The 27,990-nt window shown below is 35.9% G+C and overlaps 2 protein-coding genes across 3 annotated transcripts in view; one reads left to right on the top strand and one right to left on the bottom strand.

The window, feature by feature from the left end:
- The window catches only part of CACNA2D3 (calcium voltage-gated channel auxiliary subunit alpha2delta 3), a 383,322-nt gene that overhangs the window by 56,017 nt on the left and 299,315 nt on the right, over positions 1 to 27,990 (bottom strand). For both annotated transcript variants that reach the window (XR_011728222.1, XM_071755835.1), the window contains exons 18-26: positions 26,038 to 26,109; positions 25,737 to 25,798; positions 23,883 to 23,950; positions 22,356 to 22,401; positions 22,105 to 22,202; positions 21,232 to 21,325; positions 19,504 to 19,599; positions 18,118 to 18,239; positions 17,507 to 17,587 (exon numbers count right to left, since the gene is read on the bottom strand). Coding sequence is in view for 1 of the 2 variants with exons in the window: in XM_071755835.1 (XP_071611936.1) it covers positions 17,507 to 17,587; positions 18,118 to 18,239; positions 19,504 to 19,599; positions 21,232 to 21,325; positions 22,105 to 22,202; positions 22,356 to 22,401; positions 23,883 to 23,950; positions 25,737 to 25,798; positions 26,038 to 26,109 (739 nt within the window). In the remaining variant the exon portion in view is untranslated. The remainder of the gene's footprint in view (positions 1 to 17,506; positions 17,588 to 18,117; positions 18,240 to 19,503; positions 19,600 to 21,231; positions 21,326 to 22,104; positions 22,203 to 22,355; positions 22,402 to 23,882; positions 23,951 to 25,736; positions 25,799 to 26,037; positions 26,110 to 27,990) is intronic.
- On the top strand, positions 1,242 to 7,110 carry LRTM1 (leucine rich repeats and transmembrane domains 1). The gene is made up of 3 exons (XM_071755836.1): positions 1,242 to 1,948; positions 3,143 to 3,739; positions 6,626 to 7,110. The coding sequence occupies exons 1-3, from the start codon at positions 1,942 to 1,944 to the stop codon at positions 7,057 to 7,059; spliced, it is 1,038 nt and encodes a 345-aa protein (XP_071611937.1). The 5' UTR covers positions 1,242 to 1,941; the 3' UTR covers positions 7,060 to 7,110.

The following is a 27,990-nucleotide window of genomic DNA, read 5'->3' as shown; positions in this document are numbered from 1 at the left end:
GAATCACTGGTACTGTTTAAGATAGATCTCCTTATATGTTTATATATCTGTGCAGGTACATGGGTTGGGAAAGGAAATAGCAAACGTTGTTCCATGAAGGTTAGAGAAGGTTTTCACTTTAACCTGACGTTCATTTGAGATGCCTGACAGCTGACCTGTAACCTCTACATCTCTCTCCCTTTCTCAAGATGGAGCTATTCAGTGTGGCTGTGGTCATCTACATCTACAGTACTCCCCTACACTAACTTGCAGGCTGTCATCCTTTATCAGGATGATGTTGCCATTCATCAAGAGTACCAAGGACAGTCTGGTCTGACATTTGTAGCAATAATCCTTGTATCCTTGAGATGAACAGTCATCTGTACTTTAAAAAATGTCAGTTGGTTTAGATTCTCTTTCACTGCTCTTCAGTATTCACTGTTCCTTTGGGTACCTTGACTGGTGCCAGAAACAATTCAGCAAAGCATACAACACTTATAGCTCTCTTTTGTGGGTGAGTGTGGCAGAGATCTTAACACAGACTTTCAGTGACCAAAAAGTAGATACAATGAAGATGAGGTCACTTTCATAAGGTTGCATGGTAACAGGACAAAAAGTGATGGACACAAGTTGCTTCAGTGAAAACAGCCTGGATGTAAGACAAAATTATTAATACTTAGAGTAGCTACACATTGGAGTAGGCTGTCCAGAGAAGTGATGGAACTTTCCTTGCTGGAAATACCCAATTCTCAGATTGACAGGATACTCTATAACCTCTTGGTAGACCCTGCTTTCAACAGCAGCTTGGACCTGATGCTTTTACTTTTTCTGATCCCTTCCATAGCACTGGCTATAGCATAAATATTTTGCCCTAGAAAGCAAGTGTTGTTCAATCTGTTCAAAAGCACCTAAAACCAGAATAGGTATGAAAGCTTTCAATGGCACAACTTCCCTCTTCACAGGACAGATGATGTGATCATGTGGCCTTGGAAGATTATTACATACCAGAACTCCCATGCCTTTAAACACCTTTGAGTTTTTTCATGATCAGAAGTCATTAATCATTATACTGCTGTAGATGGTACAGTATAAATGAGTTATACTAGAGTAACAAAGAGACAAGGGCACCTTATGAACACTTGAAGTACAATTTTAATATCATCTCCTATTCTTTTCCAATATCTTAAAAAATAAATTCAGTATTTTTGCTGACTGTCCCAGTATGTATGTCCCAGCCATTTTTATGCACAAAGACACTAGTTCTGTGTTCCAATGCAAAAAAAAAAAAAAAAAAAAAAAAAATCCTGCCAGAGCAACTAATGGATGTCAGATGAGTAAGCTTAAGAGAGCAAGCAAGTACACTGTCAAAACCATGTCATCAACCTGCAGGCCTATTCATAGAGCTATTACACACTCCACTGCCTCCAGTCACTGCCCAGGATAATCAGAATCCATGTTCAGAGTCACATGATCTTGCAAAAATTGACACAGCATAGCTAATAATCCACCAGAATTTACAAACTATACTGGATTTAAAAAGGCAGCTTTATTTTTGTGCCTGCGTTTGAGGCAGATTAAATAAATAGAAAAGGCAAGGCTGCCAGGTCAATATTTGTGTGTTGCAGCTGTCCAGCTAGAGCTGAGAGCCACTCTTTGCATGGCCTGTTGGCTGATTAAGAGGCAGAGTAAGTCTCTAAGAGTCATAAATGAATGGGGAGGAGAGGGAGGGGGAAAAGATTGTGATAAAGAAAAAAAAAATCAAAGGCTGATGGAGCAACTCCATAGAAATTGCTGCATTTCTACACAAGCCACAGATAACATCTAAAACCAAAAATAAAAATCAACAGAAAGGAAACTGGATGAGCACGTTACAGATCTGAAGTGGGAATCAGAACAAAGTGTTTGCTTCTGTTCTACATCAGAAAACATCTACATCTGCAAGGGGAAGAACAAGAAAACAGAATGAAAGGTGAGATATTAAGCATTCAGATTGATAATGAAATCTTTCTGTTCTCTAAGCATTTCCTTGCAAAACACTATTTTAACTCTGTATTGGGAGCTGTATCTCAGTTTCTGAAGCCAACTATTGCAGAACAGTGGAATGAACTGAAAGTATTGCTTACTTGAAAGGATGATGAATTTACAATGCAGAAGATTATGTATAATTTTAAAATAAATAAAATTTCATTTTTGAGTGAAAATTAATGACTACTTCGTGACCTAAACAGTAGTCTCAAAATAAAACTTTCCCTTATACATTCATAATATTCAACATTATAGTAATTCAGTTACTCCTTTAATTACCAAAGGTTTCAGGCAGGAATTAAAAAAAAATTTAAAAATCTCTGATTAAAGAGAACTTAATTATTCAATGTGATCTGTTCTTTTTTAATTTCATTCTGTGCATATGAAGATGGTTTGAAAACAAGGGGCCAGTTAAAGCTAAGGTCTTTAACAAGATTTGAAATGTAAAACCTATTATCTTTCAGTTAAAACTCACCTGAACATCAGGAAGCAGAAAATATTACACTAAGTATTACCAGGTACTCCTGTCAACATGTAGAAAATTGTGTTTATGGGAAAGAGAGCTGGCATTCAGATAAGGGAATTAAAGAAGTAAGCATAAACAGATATTTTAAAGGAGAAACCTACTGTTTTAGATTACTGAAAAAGTACTGGTAACTATAGCAATGAATCTTGTTATTCTCTTGAGTAACAATTCAATTAATTCTTAATTCTTTTTAGGTAGTAAAATTAGTAGAAACACAGAAAAATAAAAGTTTTATTTGCATTTCTGACAGAAGATGGTTCTAAGTTGTTACTTTCACAGAAAGAAATATTTCAATTTAATAATTCTAGAAACCCTGTGGTATTTCCTTCAAATATCACTGCTCTTTTGAAAATTATTTCTACTTAAGATAAAGCCCTGGAAAGTATTTTACTTTAAGATCATGGAAAGACAAACTCCATTCTGCATTACAAAAGTACTGCAATACAATCTATGACTTAATAGTGTATTGTAAAAGACATCAGCTCTCTTTATACTATCTACATTAATGCTTATCAAGCAGCTGTATCTCCTTTGCCCATGTTAATGACCTGTATGTTGCCAGAAGACAAACATTTTAAACTGATTTTATATCTTCTTTCACTTGTGATTCAGGTAACCAGATTTTGGGTTTAAGTGTCATCTTGATAATATATTCAGCTCATGGATGTCCCAATAAATGTGTATGCCATACAGCCTCAAAGACTGCAGACTGCAAGAACAGAGGATTTACTGAAATTCCTGCCCATTTACCTCCTGACATTCAGATTCTGCTGTTGCAGAATAACCGCATTTGGAGAATAAACCAAAATGCATTCACTGGAACACCACTGCTCAAAATCTTAGATTTGTCTAATAATTCTCTCTCGAGTTTGGCACCGGGTGCTTTCCAAAAATTACGGTATCTACAGGTTCTAAACTTAACCAGAAATTTGATTCATTACATAGAAAACAAGACCTTCAGTTTCCTCCCACACCTAAAAGAACTGGACTTGTCATCCAACAGCATTGTACGTTTGCCTGAGAGTTTTGGAAACAGCACAGGGAATATAACATTGCTGTCTCTGAAGCACAACAAACTTCAGAAAATGGAAAGAGTTCTGCTGGAGTCACTTCCAAACCTGAAAGTGGTTCTTTTCAAGGATAATCCCTGGCAATGTAATTGTAATGTCTTTGGCTTGAAACTCTGGCTGGAGAGCTTTTTATACAGAGGTAAGGAATTCATCTCATTACATAAAATGCACATGAAATCACTTAACCAACACCTAACTCTGATCTTTGCTACTATGGTTTAGCAGTTATATCCATAGCTCAGATAAGCACACTGAAATATATTCTTCTGCATAGGTCAGAATATGGATGCTTTCATAAATAGAGGTGGCAAATTCGAATCATAGGGAAATTTTATCTTGGCACAAAGAGAAAAACAGTACACACACAGTCATACAGTACACACAGATACATTCTGGAAATACCACATGGAGTGTGTCTATGCATATCTATCCATATCTCTACCTTCATAACAATTAGAGTTGTGCACACACACTTGCTTTAGTTGTATCAACATATTTTTGCTAGAACACAATCTACTGATAAAAACTTTACTTGATGCATGAGAGTAAACATCGAGACTGATATAAGCACCGATGAAACTTTAGAGAATTTAGGATTTTAATTCCTTCATAAATTATAACTTAGTAGCTCTTTAATATTTTAAGAATAGTTTATCTAAATATTTATGTTACAACTTGGACAAGTTTACTCTTGCCTAGCACTGCTTCCTAATTTGTTGTTAACCAGAAGAGGTCCTAAATTAATAGACAATCTCCTGATAGAAATGTGTAATGAAATCACGTGAGGAAAAGATAATTTTATAAATAAAAGTAGCCTGATATTTTGGTCACGTCTGCTTTAAAATCTATTCATGAGTTATGCTGTAGAAAAGAGAACACTATTTAATTCTAAAGGAATTAAGTATCAAAAGAAATTCATTTATTTCTCCCAGGAGGCAAGTTCAGATGCTGAGAATCCAGAACAGCAGGGCAATCTGCTTTTCTCTAATGTAGGCTTTGATGCTTCATGTGATCAAACTACTGATTACCTGTCTGTATATGGAAATGGCATGGAGCATGTTGAAACAGTACAGGTGGAGATGGTCCAGCTTGCCTGTGACTGAATGGGCTGCCATTTCTGGTGTCAGGACTCTACAGACCCACAGGAAACCTATACTGGGTATTCAAGGACACAAGTCAGAGAGGAATAGTCTCTGAGTGAGGTAAAGCCACTGCAGGAAGCAACCTTTTAGAAAAGATGAAAGGCTGAACTCCAGTCAGGGTTAAAACATTAATATTTTGCATTGTTAAAATATTACATTAGCCCAGTGCTCTAGTTGTATCATGCTGGAACCATTTCCTACAAGAAATTTCAGAAGGGGTTCTGACTTTTCAGTGCAGAAGAATACAGTGATCCAAGCTAAACATATCAGATTATCTTAATTACTCTGCCAGCAACATAAGTATTGTAATGTGTTTCCAAAAAATGGCATTATTTGGAAATTCAGTGATGCCCTTCCATCTTTCAGAACACTGCACAGATTACTTAAATGACAGATTCATTTTAGTAATAAGTTCTAAAAGAAACCCAAATTGCATGTTCTCCTCTGCCTTTATATTTGCCAAAATCACTTAGCAAGCTAAGTTACACTGCACATTAATATTTCCTATTACTTATAGGAAAGTAAGTGGCCCTGTGGCTCTATGGATATTCTTGAAAGTCCCTACAAAACATTGCTTTAGATGGAACATCTGAAAAGTATCGACTGCTGTGTCCAATGTAACTCAAAAGATTTCAGCATTTTTAGCTGAATCCAGCTCAGGCATTTGATGCTTGATGCATATTCATAAACAATGAATAGAGAATGCTTTGTATCAGGTGGGACTCTAGTCTTCTCTTCCAGACACATGTATTTAGAAAGATCACAGTTGCAGGATTTGGAGTCCAGATTCAAACTAAAACACTGGAGATGTCAGGTGCCACACTTTGGTTTTGGCTTTTAAAGACCAAGACACAAGCCACTACACTCATGTTTGGTTTGGAATATCATCAGTATTTGTGGAGTAGTCTCCAGATGTTAGTTTGGGTTCATCTGTATTCACTGCTTTCTCAAAATTTCTCAGGATGAAAATATCTATGTCTAGCTTTAGTTGAAAGACAGATTATTTTGGATAGAGAAGAGGAAGAAAATTCAGCTGATTTGATTAGTTAATTTTTTCAAACATGTAAATATTGGTTCTGGCCATCCTGACTCCTTGAGACAGTACACCCACAAAGCCATGGTGTATGAACTAATTAGAAACTTGAGGGCTATGCTCAGTGTGTGTTTCTCTACATGCTGAGGAACAACTGCATGATTTTCCAGGACTGAGGCTTCCTACTTCACTTCCTGTTAAACTTAAAATATCCTTTGGGAGAGAGCAGAAGCCTACTCTAAGCAATCATGAAATTTACCGTTTGAACAGGGTAATAGGCTGATGAATCTTAATTCCTTTAGATGTCTGTATATTTTTGTACCACAAGTCTTGCTTCAAATAATTGCTCATGTATACAAACAACTCACTGAACATTCTCTTTGCTTCATTACAGTCAGCATATGATGTCAGAACAATGACTGTTTCATGGAATATTTCAATCTAGGGGAAATCTTTAAGTACATCGTTTCCACTTCTCTTTAGGAAAAGAAATAACAGCATGAATTTGAATGGAATTTATCTGCTGATACCCACACATTTTCATCTATGACTTAGTTCTGCCTTCTGTTTCACTGTTGTGTTTTGGTTTTTTTTACTTCTACATTCATAAAAATCATAGATAACTTAGTTCCTGTACAATTGCTTCCTGGAAACACTCTCTTATATGCGTGATAAAATGTCAAAAATTTCACCGTTGATCTAACTGGAAAAAAGATATGAGAGATGTAATTCTAAACCTTAAAAAATATAAAGTCAAAACTGATGATAAATTTACTTCACATCTGTTATTTCTACATTAAGATAATTCAGAAACCATCGAATCTTAAGACCATAAATCTCTTTTTTTCAGGAGGAATAAGCGATGGCATTATCTGTTCAGCTCCAGGCATTCGGAAGGGAAAGGACCTCCTCAAAGTTCCCTATGAGCTGTTTGGGGCATGCCCTCTAAGAACAGCTCATGTTCACCTGGCTGGTGTTCACCACCACAGCTTTGAGCACAGAAGTTCTCTGAAGCACCCTCATCACAGCGAGCACGGGGACTACAGCAGATCCAACTGTGAACCCAAACCCAAGCCAAGGCCCGTTAGTTTGCGTCATGCAATTGCCACTGTAGTGATCACTGGAGTAGTCTGTGGAATTGTGTGTCTAATGATGTTGGCAGCTGCTGTTTATGGTTGTGCCTATGCTGCAATTACTGCTAAATACCACAGAGAACATTTGGCCCCGGTCAGACAGCACGGGACTCTTGAGGAAAAAGAGCCATTTGATAGTTCCTTGGCTTGAGATATTTCTGTCTCTGGTTTCTTGAAAATAAAGCCCTTAGTTCAGTTAAAAGCCCGGAATCTATATAGTATTGATTTAATAGTGATTACTGCTTTTTTTTTTTTTTTTTTTTTTTTTAATGTAAACATAGCTATTCTTTGGAATACATATTAAATTGTAGAAGAATGTAAGTTTATTTACATTTTGTGTATGTATATTCTGAAAACACTACTTAAGGCCGAGTGCTTGAGATAATGAAATCTTGACCTAGCCACTTTTTTTTCATCCTCCATTACTAACTTTTGGTGCAATACTAGAACAACATTTGAGTTATGGTACAGTCAGAAGCTGACAGCAGTGAGCCTTCAGCAAAGAACACAATAGCAACTAATGACTATACTTTAAGAACTTAGAATACCTGGTTTGTACCCAGAAATACAACTCACTGTCATTTAGAACCAGCCAGACTATGAGCTGCCTCTAATAAGCTTCATGTGTTTAAAACATTTTCAAATACATTTTTCCTCCTTCCAGTCTGCCCTAGAAGACAACAATTAACCATAACATCCATTATCTAGCTTAGAAAACAGGAAGTACCTTCTTAACTATCACATTCCACTTTTAAATTACTAAGTAGAGAAGAGAGAAGGGAGCTGAGAAAATGCTGAAGAAAGAAGAAATGCTGCACTGCTTCAGATCCAAGCACTGAAATGGACCCATACAGCACAGATGAAGAGACACTACCTGTTCTCCTGCTGGTATTCATGCTTGCTACACACTTCTGAGGCTTCTTATTTCAATTTCACACACAAGTGTTTCATTTTGCAAATATCATGACTACAGCTGCAGCTCCCATCACAGTGCTGCCCTTCACTGCTGAGGAGAATATAGTTGCATGTTTACACGTTCACTCTCACAGAGAGAACATTCAGCTGAATTCATTCAAGGGTCCACCCTAACTTTCTGCAGCACAGTTTTACCACCAGGGGCAAAACTGCTTTGAGTAAAATGTTTTGAACAGAAAGAATATTCTGAATGTGCAGAAATATGTTTTAAATAACTGGTAGAAATTATTTTAAGGCAACGCAGAGGAATCAGCAACTCCACCTACCTTTTCTAAGATGAGATGAAATACACCCAGGGTACCTGTGACAGGTGTCTAATATGCTTTCTAAATCTCCCCAGTAACAGGGCTAATTATGCTTATAATCAAAAACCTTTTCTTAGTATTTATCTGATACCTCTGGTGAAAATCTTGCCAGTTTATTCCACTGGGCAGAAGACTTGAGGATAATGGCTGAGCAAAAGTCTGCAATAAGGGCAGAAGGATGCTTTGTTGTGGCATCCAGAGGCCTCTACTCTCCTTCCAGCTGATGGATTCTGAGATCAAGTTCTGTAGCCATTCTATCTAACAGCCTCAACTGAGTAATGGGCTATATGGCAGGAGTCATGTAACCCTTGCTCTTATCTACTTAGCAGTAATTGCAATCTAAATATTAAAGCTCATTCCTGCATCTGTTGTTACTTTCACATCCAGAGAAAATTAAGTATCTCAGTCTTAATCTAAAACTAGCAGACATTGAAAACAATCAATTACTGACTTTTTTTTTTTTTTTTAACTGCTAAATACTTCATATTATTATTAGGCTCTTCATTCTTCTCTGCCCTGAGCTAAATAAACCAAGCTGTTTCAAATTTTCCTGTACAGTTACACTCTGCAATTTTTTTTTTTTTTTTTTTTTGGTATCTGCATTCCCATTTTCAGTTCTTCTGATATTACTTCAACTGAGACATCAGCAACACAGAATTTTAAGAGTATTTATGTATTTATATTCAGGCTCTTTAAGTCTGATTTCTCAGTTGTGTATCTAAAAGCAAGTTTACTTTTTTAGCTTTTAAAAATTTAGTAAAACTTAATGAAGCTTATTTTCAGAGCTAAATCATTTGAGTGCATAAACCTACATTCTCTACTTTTTTATTCATTTATTGCAATCACATTTACAAATAAAAACTAGTTTTTCAGACAGAGAAGACTAAATTAATATAGGATAGGGTCTTTTTGCACATGGGCCAACAACTACTTCAGAGCCACACCAAATCAGTGGTGACAAACTAGAATAAGCACACTTGCACTCCAAATGCAGATCCTAATGTCACATCTAATTAAACCTCTGACCTCCAGAGAGATTTCACTCAGTTTTTAACGGGTTTAGATTCAGCAATGCAGCTTCCATCACAAATAAGTTCAGGCTTCTGATATCTACAAGTAAAGGAAAACCAACTGACAGAGCATATTCCTAGTCCTTAAAAACCAGAACTCACAAAAAGAACCTTTCAGGCTTCTCTGCAATAAGATGATTAAAACAAAAATACAAAAAAGGTGAGGTAGAGGAAATGAACAACATTTAGAGAAACACTTTCCTTCCAACTTACACTTAAGATGTTTTGGGGATTTCATGCACACATAAGGCTGTAAATTGCTACGGACTTCTCCCAAAAAGCAAAGTATTTCATATTTCCATTGGTTCACTCTCCCATGGGAGCAGAGCAAGCAAGCCCATGCAAAATCTGAGCTACACTTGCTAACTCAAAAAAGGAAAAGTCCCACAACAAAACAAAACGTTCAACAGCGAAAACTACTGACTCAATTGCTTATGTTAATAAATATAAAATTATTTCTTTTTCAGTACAGGAAACAGAACATTCAGCTACTGAAAACAAGAGATGAAATGGACAATCTGTTTTCCACACTATTTACACTACCAACCAACTATTGATTACAACAAGTGAAAGATTGGAACGAGGGTTTCCACAGAGAACTGCCCTTAATTTGTGAAGCTTTGCAATGGACCTCTTGCAGCTGAAATAAGTTGTCTGCACAGATTTATTCTTCAGATAGAGGTTCCTGAGAAAGCTTTGTTATTTTTCCAGCAATCTCATGAGATGTATTACAGTGAACACAGTATTTTTTTCTAATCCCTGTGGAAAACACTCCTCCAAAGTCAACAAAATATTAGGACACAGTACTGTGGCAAGGTCTGTGCAGAGATGGAGTAAGTACACACACTGTTACATTTTTGTCTTTCATGTAGAGGCTCACCACATTACTTTCTTCTCAGAAAAAGCAGCTTTCTAAAATTTCAATTTAGAACAAAGATTAAAAACTACAATATGCCAATATTATTTACAGAAAATGTCTCTAGTATCTATTTTGAAAGAAACAAAATTTAAACCGAAACATTCTTGCTCACTGTGTTTTTCCGTCCAGAGATTGCAAAAAGTTGATCCAAATCAGTTTCATTATTCCCTAGCAATACAATATCCAAACAAAATCAGGATCTCCCTTCTTGTATAGCAAAGTAGAACATTTAGTGACATCCTATGTAACTTATATGTACCAGGAACAACATTAACAAAAAATACCAACTGTTGCCAACTAAGGACCATCTATCTTTGCTGGCCAGCAGACAGACACCCAGGCTTCCAATCACTGGATACTTCACAGCCAGCTCCAATGGAACCTGCTCTCTCTTACTGACTACAGAGGGATCCCCCAATGTTTTAGGTCTATGTATGCTATACATGGAATTTTCTCCATAAAGCTGCCATCCTCATTTAAAGACACAACAAATTCATGAGAAAACTCATGAGTTAATATTTGGAAATGTAGTCTATTAGGTGAAAATAAATTAGCTAATCCACAGGACTTAAACTGGTATTAATGTCTTCACATACCACACAATTGCAGCTTCCCACTTGCACAGCATTATTTGAAATTTTCAATAGGACCTGACAGCTTATCTGCTGCCTTGTTCTGCAATCAGGGATTTAGTTTGCTAGTAGCAGAATTATTTAGCAAAATGCCCCTAGAATCTGATTGCTATTAGATCACATGGATCTTCCTCTTATGCAAATTACATAATACTAAAACCCAAACAAATGAACAAAAAAAATCCCAACAGAAAAGCAGAATCAGAGAAGCAGGCAGCAGAATGCTCTACACAATTTACTATCCATTTTAATACTATAAATGTTAGGATATTGTTCTATTTCATCCATCAGAACCCTTGATTCTCTCAGAATAAGTGGTGAGGAAAGCACAAGAATTAGATAAATAGGGGTTAAATTCTCTAGCCAATATTATCAAAGAACAGTCTTAAAAAGTCATTATCCAATTATTACACATGCTAATTCTGTTTGGTAAAAGTAATAAGAACAAATACCAATGAAGACAAATGTGTCAGTGGTTCTGAATATGCCACTTCAGATTCAGTCCATGACAAGAGGCAGGATTTAATCACATGCTCTGGGGCACTCTGTGCAGGAGCTTATCTATCTTCATGCATTACTTACACACCATCTTGCATAAGTCGTGCCTCCTAACGTAAGTCTGGGTTTTTTTAATGTTGAACTTTACAAATACACATTTCAATTTTCCAGAAACTGAAAACATTAGTCTACATACTAATATTAGATTTAGGAATACAAAGATAATATTCAAAATGAACAAGAAACTCTGGAAAAATATAAGCTAGTGGTTTTCCACCAAAGCATGAAGAGCATTTTGAGGGATTTACTAAACGCTACTGCTGAATATAATCTTCTGTGGCTTATAATGTGGAGGAAAGATTAAGCAAATCACTGTCTTGCCTGACAAGGAAAACATCTATTTTAGAACACTTCAAAAATTTGGTTGGTATGTCATTGTGATGACATATTCATTTTCCCTTAGGCCTTCGTACTAAAATGGGATTTTATACATGGTATTACAAATTTTAAGGACTCTGTATGACAGGGAGATTTGCTTGAATCTTTCTAATAATATATTAATACCAAAGCAACACATGTGAGAAAAAAGGGGAAAGAAAAGCATAAGCAGGAAAGAGCAGATGTATTTACTCCATGTGATATTGTAACAATAGGAGATTGAATTATTTGTGAAACATGACAGTATCAGCCTCTCCTACACACATCAGTAGTTCAAATGACTTACATTAAATTATTGGGAGTCACTGTCTCAAAGCATGCTCTGAGATCTCGGTTAAAGAGATATGTGCAAACTCCATTTGAACTCACTCCAAAAAAAAAACAACCCCAAGAAGACCCTGGATGGAGTGTTGAGGTCTTGTATACGCAGTTATTAACATTTTAAAATTAATAATGGATTATGGATCTTTCTGGTTTCCAAGGTGCAGTTTGAAATATTTTAAACAGCAGGATCACCACTTTCAATTTTCTATGGCCAGAATACAGACATTCAAATTTGAATGCCATATTAAACAAATTATTGATGAAATGAAATCTTTGCCATATCTTCTTTAGCTTATGGATGGAAAATAAAAAGGAAAACCTAAAATGCCAGTTTGTGTCCATCAAAGTGCCTGAGGGATTTTAGCATTTTTACAAGGAATATTTAACATGGAATAACTGAATTAACATTGTTATACTAGTGTTTGTTTTTAAAATTACATGAAAAAAAGAACAACGAAGGTGATGGATGACGACACTTGGAAAAAAGTCTCTCTCTCTAACCAGGTTTTGGAGAAAAAAACTTTGAACTTGCATATGAGGGATCACCTTTGAAAAGATAAATACTGGAAAGGATCCTGAATACTTGGGACAATTTGTTTGCTAATCTAATACATAATATCCCTTGCTTGCTCAACAATGTAAAACCATTTAATATCAAACTATAAGGTAATACAAGAGAGCTAGGGTGCCTTTTCTTCAGGTTCAGTAACACCTCCTACATTTGACTACAAAGGCATGCTTATTATATTTTGCATAGATAGATTTTAGGATATATATAATTATAAATAACACAAATATAAACCAGCACTTAAGCATGATTTACAGTGTCAGGAGCAACCAATAGTACTCTTTTAAAAGGTGTTTCTTTTGTTCTGCTAAGCCATAAGGACATATTTCTTTCCCATATCTCTTACATAATGAATTACCTCTAATTCATAAGATTACTGTGTGGCAAAATGCAGGGAGTAACCTAGGACTTACCATGCTGCTGTGCTATAGCACTGTCTATACCACCTGCCATGAATTTAGGGACAGAATCCCTGTAACCTTCTGTGTCACATACCTATACCCAGCCAAGACTCTATACCAAGACATGAACCACGAGTGGTAGAAAATATCTCCCACTTTCTTTTCAGCTTTTACTTCTCTGAAGCAGAAAATAATGGCTGTGAGAAAAAAATTGCCATCCTTAATCATTCTGAAATTAACTTTTGCCACAGAAGATCCTGAGAGTGGCTGATCTTGAGGCCATCTGTATGAGAAATGCTTAGTACACAGAAAGAAAACAAAAACACCAATCCAGAAGTTTGCAATTGTGAGGAAAACCAGGGCTCCTTCTGCACTGACTTTTCTCTTCTGACCAACAGGAATTACCAGAGTTTTTACGAATGAGTTGGTATAGATTCACAGAGCTATTGCAATGCTTGAATGCACATCTCAATCACTCGTCTCTGATAGAAAGTGACTGTAAAGATGCCTGTACATAAGAACATGGTTGGTTTTTTTCTTTCCAGAATTCAGATTCCTAGAGTACTTCCATTTTTCTGTAGTGCAGCTCTACATGAGCTTCTGTTGATCTACAATCCCTGTTAAGCTGGCATAAAGGAACGAGGGCTTGCTTCTTTTCTGAAACTACAGGAAAAGCTAATGGTAAAGATTTTTATGGTTTTGGTTTTTGTTTGTTTTTAAATGAACAGATTAAAATATCACTTGATTTTGATTAAGAAACCACAGAAAACATGTTCCAGGAAGACTCATTCAGTGTTTTCTATGTCATAATTTCAGCTTTGATAAATACAAAGTCCAATACAAAACTGATCATATATATAATCCCCCACCACTAGAGATGCAGGCACATTTCATGCTCTTTCTGTGACCAATCTGCATAGCATACATGGACCTGGTTTCAGAAGAGAGAGAAAACAGGTTTTTTTTACTGTTAGGGGGGTCAAAACCTGAAAGTGGTTTCCTCAGGAAGGTGCAGCCTTTCCATTTGTAGAAAAATTTCAGACCAGACTGCACTGGTTCTGGGTAACCTGCTCTACCTCAAGGTTCTGCTCAGATTCTGCTCCACTGGGGTTGGACGAGATGATCTCAAGAGGTCAATTCCTACCTCAGCCACTCATGTATTTAACCAGTGTGCACAAAAAGAGGCACAAAAAAAGAAGGTGAATTCGTACCTCACTTCTGAATTCTTAAGCAGCCTTGTATTAAAAAAAATTTACTATCTACTCATTTCCTTCAAACTCTGGATTTCAAATTACTTAAGACTGTGTCTGTTTATTATTTAATCCTTTGTTCTCATGCCTAGGTGTCCAGAGGTTTGTATTAAGCACTGCTATGGACTTTTTCAATGAGGCTTGTAATTCCAGATTCTGTTTGTTCTATAAAGAAAAGTTAGGAGATCTTGACAGTTTTCATCAGACATTTTCTTCAATGTTCTTTTACAGACTGTTGCCCTAAGAAGATTATGTCAGTTCTGTTGTCTTTAAACATCCCAAGGGGGTAATTTTCATGTGTTCTCTGAGCAGCAGTGGCTTCTTTGAACACAAAGGGTTTTTCAGTTCTTATATTGGACTACATATTTTGAGCTAAAATGCATCTATTAAAAGGTACAAACATGAAGGCTCATATACTGTTTCATCTTTCTCAGAATCTCAAGAGAGAAGGGTTTTTCTTTTTTTAGAGCCTGCCTTACTCAATTATGACTTTTGTTTCCTTGCTTCTGCCCCCATCTCTTGCCCAGAACTGTGTAGGTGAGCAGTATCTTGAAAAACATACTTTAAATAAAATCATAATGACGAAACCATTACCTGCGCCAAAAAAAAAATTGGAAATAAAAAAACCCATATACAAAATGTACACAAATCCTACGCTTCAGTCATATAGCATAGCATATATTTAATCTCATGTAGTCACTCCTTGGAAGTAGAAAAGCAAATAAAGGATATGAAATGAGTTCAACTCATCACATAGTATCAAATACAAGAGTGTAATGGTGAGTTCTACCAACAGTGTCACATACTACCTTTCATGTAAGCATTGGAAGAGATAATTCAGTCTTAATTTGCCTATTTCGCTACCTAAATTCAGATATCCTGTACTGACCAGCTTTATCTTGGTCACCAAAAGGAGTATTTAACTTACATAAATATCATGGGATTTCAAAACTAGGATGATTCTATAAGGAACAGTTCAAAGAAACTTAACACTTCACTGTAAACAATACAGGAGACATGGGCATAGAGACCACTAGGACAAAGAATTTTTGAGTATAAATGTGTTTAAAAAAAAATCCTCTACATTTAGTACTATTGGCACTGTCTCCTGCAAATAAATGCAATCCAGTATAAGCAGTAATAAATATGATACTACTACACATACATTAAAGACTTGTTTCCTTCTTCCATACTTTCTATAGAAATTTGCATTCATTAGAGTAAAATATCACAGTCTCAATTGAAAGGGACAGGAGGGATTTTAAAAACATGCTATGTGCATTTTTTTCAATAAGCAAAAAGCAAATGAATTCTGACAGTAAACAGGTAGCAAAAGGTACAGATTATGAAAGAGCACCAATGACACTCAAGTTGTCTGTACTGGCAGTCTCATTGATTTTTGGATTTTCTGCCTATATTAAGGAGTTTGGGATTCCCTAGTTTCAATGAGCCTTAGTGTAGATTTGCATATGAAATCTGTTAAAACTGATGTTTTCTACCAAAGCAGAATAAAAGAAAAATGTACAAAGACAATAGAAGAGACTGCAGATTTTGCTGGAAGAAAAATTTGGTTTCATTCTTTTTTCTCTTTTCCTTGTGGGCAGGTCTAACTCAGATTTCCATTCTAAAATGATCTGGTTTTTTCTGCCAGTTTTAAACTCTTGTAGTGATGTATAATAAACAATATTCTGGCACAGTTTGGGGTTTTTTTCGGACAAATTCCTCTAGGGAACAGAGTAATTTTACATGAAATGTGTATCCCATCCTGCTGCTTTCTGTAATCCACTCAGAGCAAATGGGGAAGCAGAGTGCTTACTTCATACAAATTAAAATAAGACATTTAGGCCAAATTTAAACTTCGATGTAGGTATTTGAAAATGTTACCCATAGTCTCCAAAGTCTGACCAATAAAAACTTCAAACTTCTCCAGTTTACCACTGCTCTAGTTTCTGCCTCCAAATCCATTTTGCTTAAAACAGAATATTGTCAACCTTATAATAAAACCTTGAAATTAAACTAGATGCTCTGTACTTTGTTGAAAGTTTCTGACTGAAAAAGTAGACTGACAAGTTGCATTTATTACTTCCAACTGGAAGATGACAAGAATAATGCTTAAATTTATTTGTCTCTGAATGGCTTTAACTGGCTGAGTGACTCTATCACAGAAAATGTTTTTTAGACCCAAAAGAGGCACCCTGTCCTTCTACCCTCACCCTGCCCCCCAAAAAAACCCCACCAAACCTGAAACTATGCAACAAAACAAGAGGGAAAGGAGAAGTTATTTAAAGCAAATTCTTAAAAATGCTTCATACTGAAAAAAATACCTAGTGCACAGTTTTTAAGCTTTAAAGAAATTAAAGCGAAAAGAGATTGATGTCCTTCAGAATGTATAGGGATTGCTCATATTTTTAAGGCATTATACACACAATTATACACACAATTTACACACATCATGGAAATATTTTACATGCTTTGGTATTTAAAAGTTTTGAAGACCCTGCCTTTATTTTAGATAGAAATTAAGGGGCCCAAGCAGTTTTAAATGTTCAGTATTAAAAACAATAACTGGGGAAATGGAAGGAACAACTGCCTCTCTCCTTTACAATAACCACAAAAAAACCTCCCAGAGTTTGTTGACACAGTATTAGATTTGGTTATGTGTGATACCTCCTCGAAGTCAACACCACATTGCAAGTACTACTGAGAAAGAAAGAAATTTTAGGATGCCTGTTAATCTACACAATTTACAGATGATGATTAACTGCACAGCGAGCCCTTTGCTAAATCCAAATGAGGGAGCATTCATTGCACAGTGAAAACCTAATTACTTCTTCAGCAATTTGCAGATATCTGCATTGAAATTAGTGTGTAGATGTTGTTTTATACTCTAACAGGAGTATGAAGTCACAATTAGGATTTCCTGTTATATAATGGAAGATCTGCAAGTTATGAAGAATGTATTCAATTCATACTGAAGTAAGAAGGGTGTTTTCCTATAAACCTCATAAAATCTGTTCTTATTCATGGAGCTATTTTGTGTTTGAGGAAACAAATCAGAGATTTCCCAATTATCTGGCACATTCTTGCTCCTCCAGGATTGCATTCAGAGTATCTTCCTGCTAACCCAATAGAGAAACTGAGGAACTCAAACTGCTTTAAAATAATGAAAAAAAAATAAATAAATAAAAAAAAAATAAAAAATTCTACAACAATTTTACCTGCAACAACTGGAGATTTTCTGTCATCCAAAAGCTGAATTGCAGTACTGGCTGTCACCACATTGCTTTTGTTTGCAGTTTCTGCATGGCACATTAAGAAAAAATTAATAACACACTGCACAATGAGGTAATTGACTTTTTCCTGTTTTGAAATAGCAGTCATGTGGATTTACTGCTCAGAAAATAAGGCAGCCAATCATGTTCTATGATGTTCACAGAACATACAGAGACTGCTATTTCAAAATTCCCCAGCATTCCAACAAGCTCAACAGACTGAAAAGAAGAATCAATTTTTGCAACAAAGATGCCAAGTGGTAGGGCTTCTCATTAATGAGGACACTTTCTCTGTTGGACTTGTCTTGCTTAAAACACTGTAAGTTCAACCTGTGCAAATATTAAATGGAAGCTGTTACACCACACCTTAGGGTTTCACTTAGAGCCTGATAAAAAATGCATCTGGTCAAAGGATGAGTAAACAGGCTGCAATTTTCTATGCATATTTTAGATTAACATTTGAGATTAGTGACATGAGTCTGCTCAATACTGATATACTTGGAATCCTTTCAGCACCATATACATCTCAGCATTTAGAGAATAACAACATTACACACCTGTACTAAATGGGATCGAATAGACAAAGCTCCCAGGTATCTGCTCAGCAGCTCTTCTGTACCAGAGTGGAAAATGGTCAGCATTAAAAATGTTCTCCTTATCTTCAGCTGTCAGGAAATCTCTGGAGAAAGAAAATAGTTGTTTGCTGCATGAAACACAATACTGTCTATCTTTGAAAGACAAGGAAAAACAAAATGCAATCTTTTGGGAAAGAAAATGGTTTTGGACAATTTTTGTAATACAATTTGTTTAACAAAAGTGTTAATTTTAGCTCCTAATAATTATTTGTGGCATACTAGTGAGCACTACAGCTGTGAAGAATGGAAAAGTACTAAAAGTACTTATAAGTACTCTTAAGTACTGTTAAAAAAATTTGTACTGATATGTATGAACAGAAATGCTTAGTCTAAAAAGGCTTTTTCTCTCAGCACAAGGCAAGAACTGTGAACTGTTCAAGGTGGAAAAGGCATTGGAGATTTGGTAGATTGTTGCCACTTGCATTCAATGTTAAGTAATTTAACAGCCTGCTTTCCAAATAATAGGTAAAGGGTAGTGGTGGAAATTACACACTTTGTTCTTTAGTAATCTTAGAGAATGTTGACAGAGGAAAGTTCACAACAGTGAAAAGAACTAGTATGGTCTCCACACTATTGTTCTGGTTTGCTGTCTGACAGTAACAAATTGCAGTGCTATACATCTCACCTGTGAGGCTACTCACACCACTACAATACTTTGTGGTCAGATAATCACCGTATCATTTTAGATTCAAACTTCATTTATCATAAATATCAAGCACAGATTTTCTTATTCATGTGTAATGCAGATAGATTTGCCTGATGCTATCAAACTGCTACCTGAGAAAAAAATTGTTGCTTTCCATTTAAAGAAATCTCTATCTCCACCAGGTTACATCTTCTCCAAGCAAGGTAGAAAACACTAATGATGAGATCTGATTATTCTTTCACCCAGGCAACTTCTGACATTTTGATTTCAACACCAGGTTTTTTTTTCCACAGTAATGAAGCAAAATCCTTCAAGAAGCCTACAGATTTCTGGTTTAGATGGCATAGTAACAAAAAAATCACCATCTGCAGATGTAGTGTATTCATAATTCTGCTCTGAAAAATAAGGATGTGAGGCTAATTCCAAGAGAGGGGGAGAAAAGTAAAGGTATGGTGGGCTACAGGTGTAAAACAGCTCATCATTCCAAATGTTTCAGTTGAAGGAAGAATCTAAGGGATTGTATAAAACCTTTCTAACTTGTTCTATGTATTTCAGTGCATCAGCATAAAACCCTGGAAAAAAAAGTAGATGGGCTTCCTAAATATAAGCAATCTTTAAATTTCTTTTCTCATACCACTGCCAAACAGAGCTTTGTTACTTACTCATTAGTAAGCTGTTCCGGACCTACAAACAAGTTGATACGAGACAGTCCAGTCCGTGTTCCGAGGAAGGCAACTTCCACTCCTTTGTCAGAGTTCCTAAAATAGAGCAGATCACAAGCAAACAATGTTTCCAGACATTAAACAGATAAAACTATACTCCTACAAGTGTATGCATTTTTGAGAAAGACTATTTTTAATATAGTTCTCTCACTAATTTTCTAAATGTTTGGGGCTTTTTTTTTAAGTTAAATCATGTGGGTTATGGAAAACATACAATGTAGAAATGCTATTTAGACCAAGAGTCACTAAAAAGTCAAAGGCCATAAATCTAGCAGGATCTGGGGGGAGGGATTATATGGAAGCCATAGAATAAGAAGGTGTGGCACAGCTGTATACCAACTATGTAATGACCACTGGCACCCAGTGATTCAAGTTGGTCAGGACTTACAGATCCATTTATCAGTTCCAGTCCATCCAGCTCTTCTGCAGTACCTCTATGCTTTAAGGCATAGGTGTGTGATTGTAGTTCAAGAAAGCAAAAAGTAAACTAGATTTAAAGAAGCTAGGAAATGTAGCTGCCATCAGGAAAGGCTTTAGCCTGTGTACCTTCAGGAAAAAAAATGTGTTAGGTAGTTGAGGCTGAACTCAGTTGCTGCTCTGTACCAAGTACCAAGCTACCTACCTTGAAACTGGTTGTCATGTGGCTACAATAAGTTCAATCATATTACCACAAAACCAGGGGCCACTCTCTTAGCCACCGTGCTGTCTCATGCTTCATTCTTCAGTAAATGGCCTGTCTCATTAGTGTAAGTCAGAATATGAAAGGAGATCAAAAATCTCCTGCTGGCATCTCTCAGCATCTGGTAGTGGATCTGTTATTCCATTGAGTAGGAGGATTCTGAGAAACCTTATGGCTCTATGTAAATTCACCCATATCAACAGTGCATTAACATGCAGCAATTTCTTATCTTTATCTTCTAAGAGAACAATGGATAAACCTTAGTTTGATGTATCAGATATCACACTGATTTCACTCAGTCAATAAGAGCCATACAGTTTCATTTAATTTTTCTTTTAAATGGTCCAAATTTAGCATTATATAATAAAGACAATCTCCAGAACTGCCCTTCAAGCAGAGTGTTTCATACAAACTGCTAATCTTAAAACTTGTTTAATATATATATACAACATCTGGTTACTTAACACCTTAGTACATGATAACATAAAGGAATTAGCATATAAACTGTAAAAAGGACCAGCTCATCTCCTGATTAGCTATAACAGGAACCTAGATCCCTGTTAGTTCTGGAAAAGAAACAAAACAAAAACAATAGAAAAAAAAGATTAAAGAAATTATTGTTTTTACAAGTTCTAGATATAATACAAGTTTCTGGATATAATTTGTTCTGAAACAAATTACCAAATCCATTAACAGCTTACAACATTTGCATTAAATTTCTCAAGTACTCTCCACCATTTGTTTAAAATACAAGTGTCAGCTGTAGCTAGCATACAATTTCATTGGCTATAATACAAAAAGTGGGTAACCTTTAAGCTAATCATACACAACAAATACAACACTGAACTCAAAATTCCTGGTATTTAGGATCAAGTTATTAATATTTTCATGCATGTCAGCATTTATTAGGCATTCCATCAGTTCACCAACAGAACTATTAAAAATTCACCCATAACTGACACATAATGACTGAATTGAAGTTTGCTTACTCTGATTTATTCAATGCCAGACTGGTCCAGTAAGCTTCAATTGGTGCACTCACAACTGCATCAAACAGAACTTCCTGGATCAATTCTTTATCACCTATTACAATATATTAAAATCAGAGATTTATTTTTTTAGATTACTAATTTTTTTCCACTGTACTGTATTTTATCTGTGATATGTATTCAAGCTTCTTGCACTATTAAGCAATTATATGTAATGTTACTTTTTACTTTACCACAAAACAATTTTTCATATATCATTTCTTTGAAGTGACAACAATTTTATATTAAAAAGAAAAAGAATTACTCTCCAAATAATTTCATCTAACACTTCATGTAACAAATTCTTGCACACTTTATCTAATGCATCTATTTGCACATGATGTAAGGTTAAAGCAAGTCTGCTAATAGTCACAATGGCTCTACATTTCTGCATAGACAAAATACACACTTATCCATCTGAATTTTTTTATTCTACCTTGCAGTTCAGAAATGCTAATTACATAAATGTTATTCCATAAAGCGCATATGAATTTTTTGGCATATTCTTTAGAGGTGTGATCCAAGGTTGGATTCAGATTAATCCTGTTTAACTTATAAAACCAGATGGAGTGATAACATTGCCTAGTACAGCTACACCATCTTCACAGAAACTTTAATGTTTGGTTCAGGCATATTGTTTACCAGAGCAGTCAGGAATTGATGTTACCAGTATGCTTATTAATATGCTGGGAAAAGCTCAAAACCAAATAAAATTCCCAAGTGACATCAGCCAAGTGATCCAACCTCAATTTACTCTTAGTTTAAGTACCTTTGCAATTTGTAGTTTTTAGCTGGGGTAAAGCCTACTACATGCATATTTAACAAAATACTTGCATTGGAGCAATGGCTCTTTTCCTGTGAGGTAGTGTTTAATTGCTTCTAACTGAGTCATTTGACGGTGTTCAGGATGTAAGTCAGTGTTGCAATAGGACCTGTGAACATGTTGTCAAAACATTAAAATTTTAATATGTATAAGCATGATCTCTCTTTGTCTTTGAACATAAAGAATTGGGTTCAGCAAGCACAAACACGATGAAACTTAGAAGGGTAACAGACACCAATTTCATGCTTTGTTTAAGGCTTACCATTCATCTGCTAAAGATACATCAGGGTGTTCTAAATCATGTAAACCTGTAACAGGAATAATAATGGGTTATTTAGGGAGCAGTCTGGGTAACAGATGGTTATTTACATAGACTCCATAACATAAACCCTTCCTTCTTGCAAAGTGCATTATTACTACAATGTAATAAATCACAGTAAACTATGTTCAAATACACTTTAGGGTCTAACAAACTGGCAAAAGCAAACTAAATCAGATCTATAATGGAAAAGGTATGAAAAAGTTTTTTTGTGCTGGTATGTTTAACTCATACAAATTACTCACATGATATATTTGAACTTCAGAAGAAAACTTGAGCAAAGAGATATACAATACGGTGAAAGACTCCTATTTCTACTCCCTTGTTCTATTAGTCTAGTGAAGTTCTTCATGCTAAAATACACACTTATCAGTTCATGACAACTGTTCCCTTTCTCTTAAAAAAAAAAAAAAAGAAAAAAAGCATACAGCCCATGAACACAAACAGCAATTTATGGGATCATTCAGAATAGGTTTATTGTACTAACAGGCCATGCAAATGCTTGTAAATAAGAACTATATCATTAGTTATATAGCACAATAAAAATGTACTTTGGCAATTTTAAAAACTCTTAAAACACTTATCAATAGACAATAAGCAAACAGGGTTCTGAAAGTAGGGTCTGGGTTTAACCCCTAACATAATAAACAGTGACAGAGCTACAGGGAGAGAGCAGGAAAGTCAAAACTAGAACTACAATTATAGTCCTTGGGGACGACAGTGAAGTGGCAGTGACAGAGAACCCATGAAGACAGGAGTGGGAGAAAAGGAACAGTTAGTTATGGCCACATTAACATTTCTGGTGATGTATCCGAGAGGAAACATCAGACAGACTGGATGAGATACATGGCTTGATTAAAGAAAACAGAGGAGAGGTATGTTGGGAACAGTTTGGAGAGTAAGCAGCTCCAAGTCTCCTGCTGTGCTCCCTTTCTGTCTAGTTGTGTTTGCAGTGCAACTCAAACTTCAAAGCATTTCTTTTTACTTCTCTCCTACGAGAATGTATTCTTGCCCTGAAACATAGCTGAGGAACAAAGACTTCAGCTAAGGAACAAAGAAGAAATTAACTATCTTGTTTAACATCACCGATAAAACAAGAAGCAGAATTGAGAATGGAGATATAAGCATAAAATCAGAAAATGTTCCTCCATTGAAACACGAAAGCCATGCCCGTTATAGTGGCCTCAGTGGGCACTTCATTTAAAAAACACCACAAATAACTAATGTTGGACCCTGAGTGACTCTCTAGAACACTAAGAGAGGAGGAGAGAAGGTGATCCTCATCGAAAGATGAGTCGCTTACTATAAAATGAGGACAAAAATTCTGTGAAGTAAAAGTTCATTAAAAAAAAAAAAAAAAAAAGCAGCTTAATTCCCTCATGGAATTTGCAGACAAACATGCAAACTTTAGGTCTACCAAATCAACAATAAAACTACTGTGTAAGCAACATGAGAAGGCAGGTATCTTACCTTCTTCTACAGTTACATTCCCTCTGAAGAAATATTTTCCATGTCCTCTAGAGAGAGCCACACCTAAACTGTGCAGAGAAATAAAGCAGACCTTGAAATCTGTGAGACAAACAATAACAGACATTCAGAGCTATTTTAATTTCTAACATTTCCAGCTAAGGTACTATGTTTAGTTTTAAAACTGTCTCCAAACCCTCACTGATCATATTTATTGTTCAGCTCGCTGCTTCAATGCTGCTGCAGATCTGATGTGCTCGCAACAATCAGCTGTATTTATGTGTGCTTAGAGGTGCTGTAAACCACTATTCTCTGGCAAACTAATAAAGGAACCCCTCTATGCTCACTGCTGTTCACTCAGCATGAGATTTCTTCGGCTGAGCCTTGAACATGCCCATGGCCTTACAATGAAGGAGACAATTTTTTTCTAAATCAGACTACGCTGTAGAGAAAGTACAGAAGTGTGGGAATCAATGGAGCTACTGAGAGGAAAAGAACTTAGTTTGAAACAACAGCATCATGACTCCTGTTGGACTAATTTTTCTGAGATTCCTATTTGTAGCAAGCTTAACTATCATGTGTTGACTTCAGCTTCATATACCCAGATTAATCCAAGTTTAATGATCTGGCCAGGGGCTCCCATGCCTCTTCACACCATTCACACAGAATACATTCCAGCATTCATTCATTCATTCAAGGGGGTTATATCAGGTGAGGAACCTGCCAGTGATCAGGAAGACTGCAAAACCACAGGCTGATACTTTTAAGTGCATGTTGAGATACCAGCTCCAAGAGCACATATAGTGCAAGCAACAGCTTAATCTGGAAATTAATCTGAACAGTAAGCGTTTTGGAGACAGTGTATATTTTATCTAACATTCCTGCTGCTGTCTTCCTGGATCTATCCTCCTACCCACCAAAATGAGAGACAGACTGTGCTGAAAAAGGCTGGACACTTTTCCTGCTTGCACTGCATGCATATGTGTAGGCCCATGTCTGTTTACTAAGAAGGGTGAGAATGACAGTGCCACAGGAAAAAATAAAAAAAATCAAACACTAAACCACACAAAAATTGAAAAAAAACCAAACCAAGACATCAACTATTTTCACTACCCATGAGTAAATTTTAACAGGAATAAATACATGCATTAGAGATTAAAGAAATGTGCCCATAGCTTCACTGTGTATCTTGAGTTTGGTGAAATGGTTCCATTGAAGAAAATTTCAGTTGAGTACTGCAAATCAGCCTGCTTTAAGCAATAGGTACTGTTAGTATTCTTTTATGAAAAGAATATTTTGAATTCAAACATGAGCATTTTTAAGTGACTTTGTCTTTCTTCTATTTTACTTTTTTCTCCTAAGATGCGTGCCAAAATGACATGGCTGACTCACCCAGTTATAGATAGACAAATACACTGAAGGTAGTTCAGAGAAACAAAATATCCAAACCTCAAATTGGAAGTGAAATACTATCTCATTTTACATTACATTTTTGTTGTGGAAAAAAAATCAAAATGGGGCTCAATATGTAGTTACTTAAATGGATTATAGTATTTATAGCTCTCCAAGTACTTGCGAAAGCCTTTCATTCAATGTAAACCTCAACTGAATATTTTTTTAATGAAACGTAAGCCATGACAAACACTGAGTTTGCCTGTGTGAGCTTGCACAAACTTTCCATCCCTGGAAAAGCTGAAAGGAATGCTGGTAGGCTCCCTTTTCTTGCTATTTTCAGCATTGTCCAGGGATATCTCATTGTCAACTTCTGCTGATGAGTTTTTAATGAGTTCACAAGCTCGGTACAAATGCAGATCCAATGAGTCTGATGAAATGTCCATTAATTATGGCCGGCTCTACCTGAACGGGGTACCCTTGATGTCTGTATAATAGTAGTCATTTGTCATCACCAATACCCGCTTCTATATTCAGGACAAAAAAGTCAGAAGGGGAGGGGGAAAGAAGTTAGTTTGCTGTAAGAAATGTATAAAAGATCAAGTGGTTAGTCACTGATAAAATTAAAACCAATTTTTATACTCAGTGAGGAAAAAAAAAGACAAATATATATTAATTTAATCATATTTATGGCAATCTTTAAAGGTGCTTTAAAAGTTAACTGCTTTGCTTTTACTCAGTTGAAAAAATATTTTATACATTGTACCCCCTTGTCCACTGTCTTCTTCACCTCCATGGAGAATTTCCCTGTTTTCCGATTCACCATTGCATTTCGCAGCTGAAATGAAGGAAATTTCTGTCAATTCCTTTATTTGTACTTTCTGTAATTCTTTCAACTCCCTGGCACACACATGCCTGAGTACTTAATTTTCTTTATTTTCAGTAGTTCTAGTACACACTAAATTCCCTTCCAGATTTTATTATTGACTGTATAGGCCACAATGTCTGCCACACAGCTTTAGGCAAGTTGCTCAGGCACTTAAGATAGGAGGTCTCAGCATCCTTTATAGTAAACCAGCTCTTTGTCCACTTGTCTGGATCTTCCATGGGTAAACACTGTAACTGACTACTGTTCTGCATAGGAAGAGAAGGATGAGGTTCCCAGTTGGATTTTGCTGGAGGATGCCCAGAGCTCCGTGTTTAAATACATCAACAAATATACATATAACAAGGCAAAAAGAGAAACCCCCACTTACCCTACTACTCATTCTGCTACTGCTGAATATTCTACACTGGGGTGCATGATGAACTTCTACCAGAAACTGCATCCTAACTAAATCAGAACCAGTTGATCAGTAACCAGTTTCAATGGGACAGCTCAGATGCAGCGCCCTGTGACTCCCCCTGGTTGCCCATTTGGTGTCCAGCCACCCCCTGCAAGGTAATAAATTTTATCTCTGTAATGGAAACCCTTAGGTCAGTCACAGCTTTAAGAATTGCCCAGGACCTCTCCCTTTCCAAGCTAAAAAATTGAAACAAAGAGTGAAAAAAAAAATAATCCCAGTCTATAAGCCCAAATAACCTGCAGTGTATCTGACAACGAGTTGATGCTACCCTGACACAGCTGGTCTCATTTGCCTATTAATCAGTTCAGGAATTTGGGGAGAGATATGAAAGTTAATGTTTAGCAGTTATAACATCCATATATGGAAATACTGTATTTGAATGCTCCTAGACCTATGAAGGGAAGAAAAAACTTCTTTTGCTTATATTTTTAATTAATGGCACAGATACAGGAAGTTTAAGGTGTCTCCTCCAGGACAGCTTCAATTACAATGTGAAATTGCTTGCTTTTTTTTTTTTTTTTTTTTTTTTTTTTTTTTTTTTTTTTTGTGGTAAGAAGCACCTGTAATTCTTTTGCAGCTTACTGTGCATTACAATAGGAAAATTCCACTACCACTAATCAATTCACACCCCCTTCTTCAGGGATATTAAAAATTTAGAGTAATACTGACTCTTCTATTACTTATCTTTCTGAATACAATATATATACATATATACTGAATTCAAATATCTCCCGTTCTCTAGTACCTCAGCCTAGGCAATTCAGTCAGATTTTAACGAAAAATGTGAAGACAGGATACCAATGTACACCACTGGCTTTTTGAATTAGTATGGATTGAAAAGAGAAAGGCCAAACCTGCCAGTTAAATACCTGGTTTTATTGTCATGAACAAGTTGTGTATGGCTGACCTATGGAAAACTGCAAACTTTGCAGCTCTTTAAATTTAATTCTGGGGCATCCAGATTTGAATTAACAGTCTTACTCTTCTGTCAGTGAGTGTAAAAGAATAATTTTTAGCTGGAGGCATGTATGAAAGAAAGCATATATTTTACTGTAGTTTTGTTGTGTTGTTTTTTTTTTTTTTTAACAATACATAATAGGCAATTCTGGAAATATTTTACCATTTAAGTTTTGTGGTTTTGGACTTGGAGAGCTGGTCTTAATTAACCATCTACTTTCTAACATTTACAGAACAGTTCCATTTATCTTTAACATGGTTTTCATTTTTCTCCTATTGGTGCCTGCCGTTGTCTAAGACCCATTCCTCCCACAAGCCTCAGGCAACTCATAGATTTACTAAAAGGGCCTCCAAACTCTCAGTAGTGTTTAAGATCAAGTCTGCATGTGGGATTTAGAGTTTAACTTTTCTTCTTT

Source organism: Heliangelus exortis, chromosome 12 (assembly GCF_036169615.1).
Source record: "Heliangelus exortis chromosome 12, bHelExo1.hap1, whole genome shotgun sequence".
Lineage (NCBI taxonomy): Eukaryota > Metazoa > Chordata > Aves > Apodiformes > Trochilidae > Heliangelus > Heliangelus exortis.
This window is presented reverse-complemented; position numbering and strand designations above follow the sequence as displayed.

Excerpts from the sequence above, each read along its gene's own strand:
- LRTM1 (XM_071755836.1), top strand. Across the intron at positions 3,740-6,625 it reads GGAGAGCTTTTTATACAGAG|GAGGAATAAGCGATGGCATT; the intron begins GTAAGGAATTCA and ends TCTTTTTTTCAG.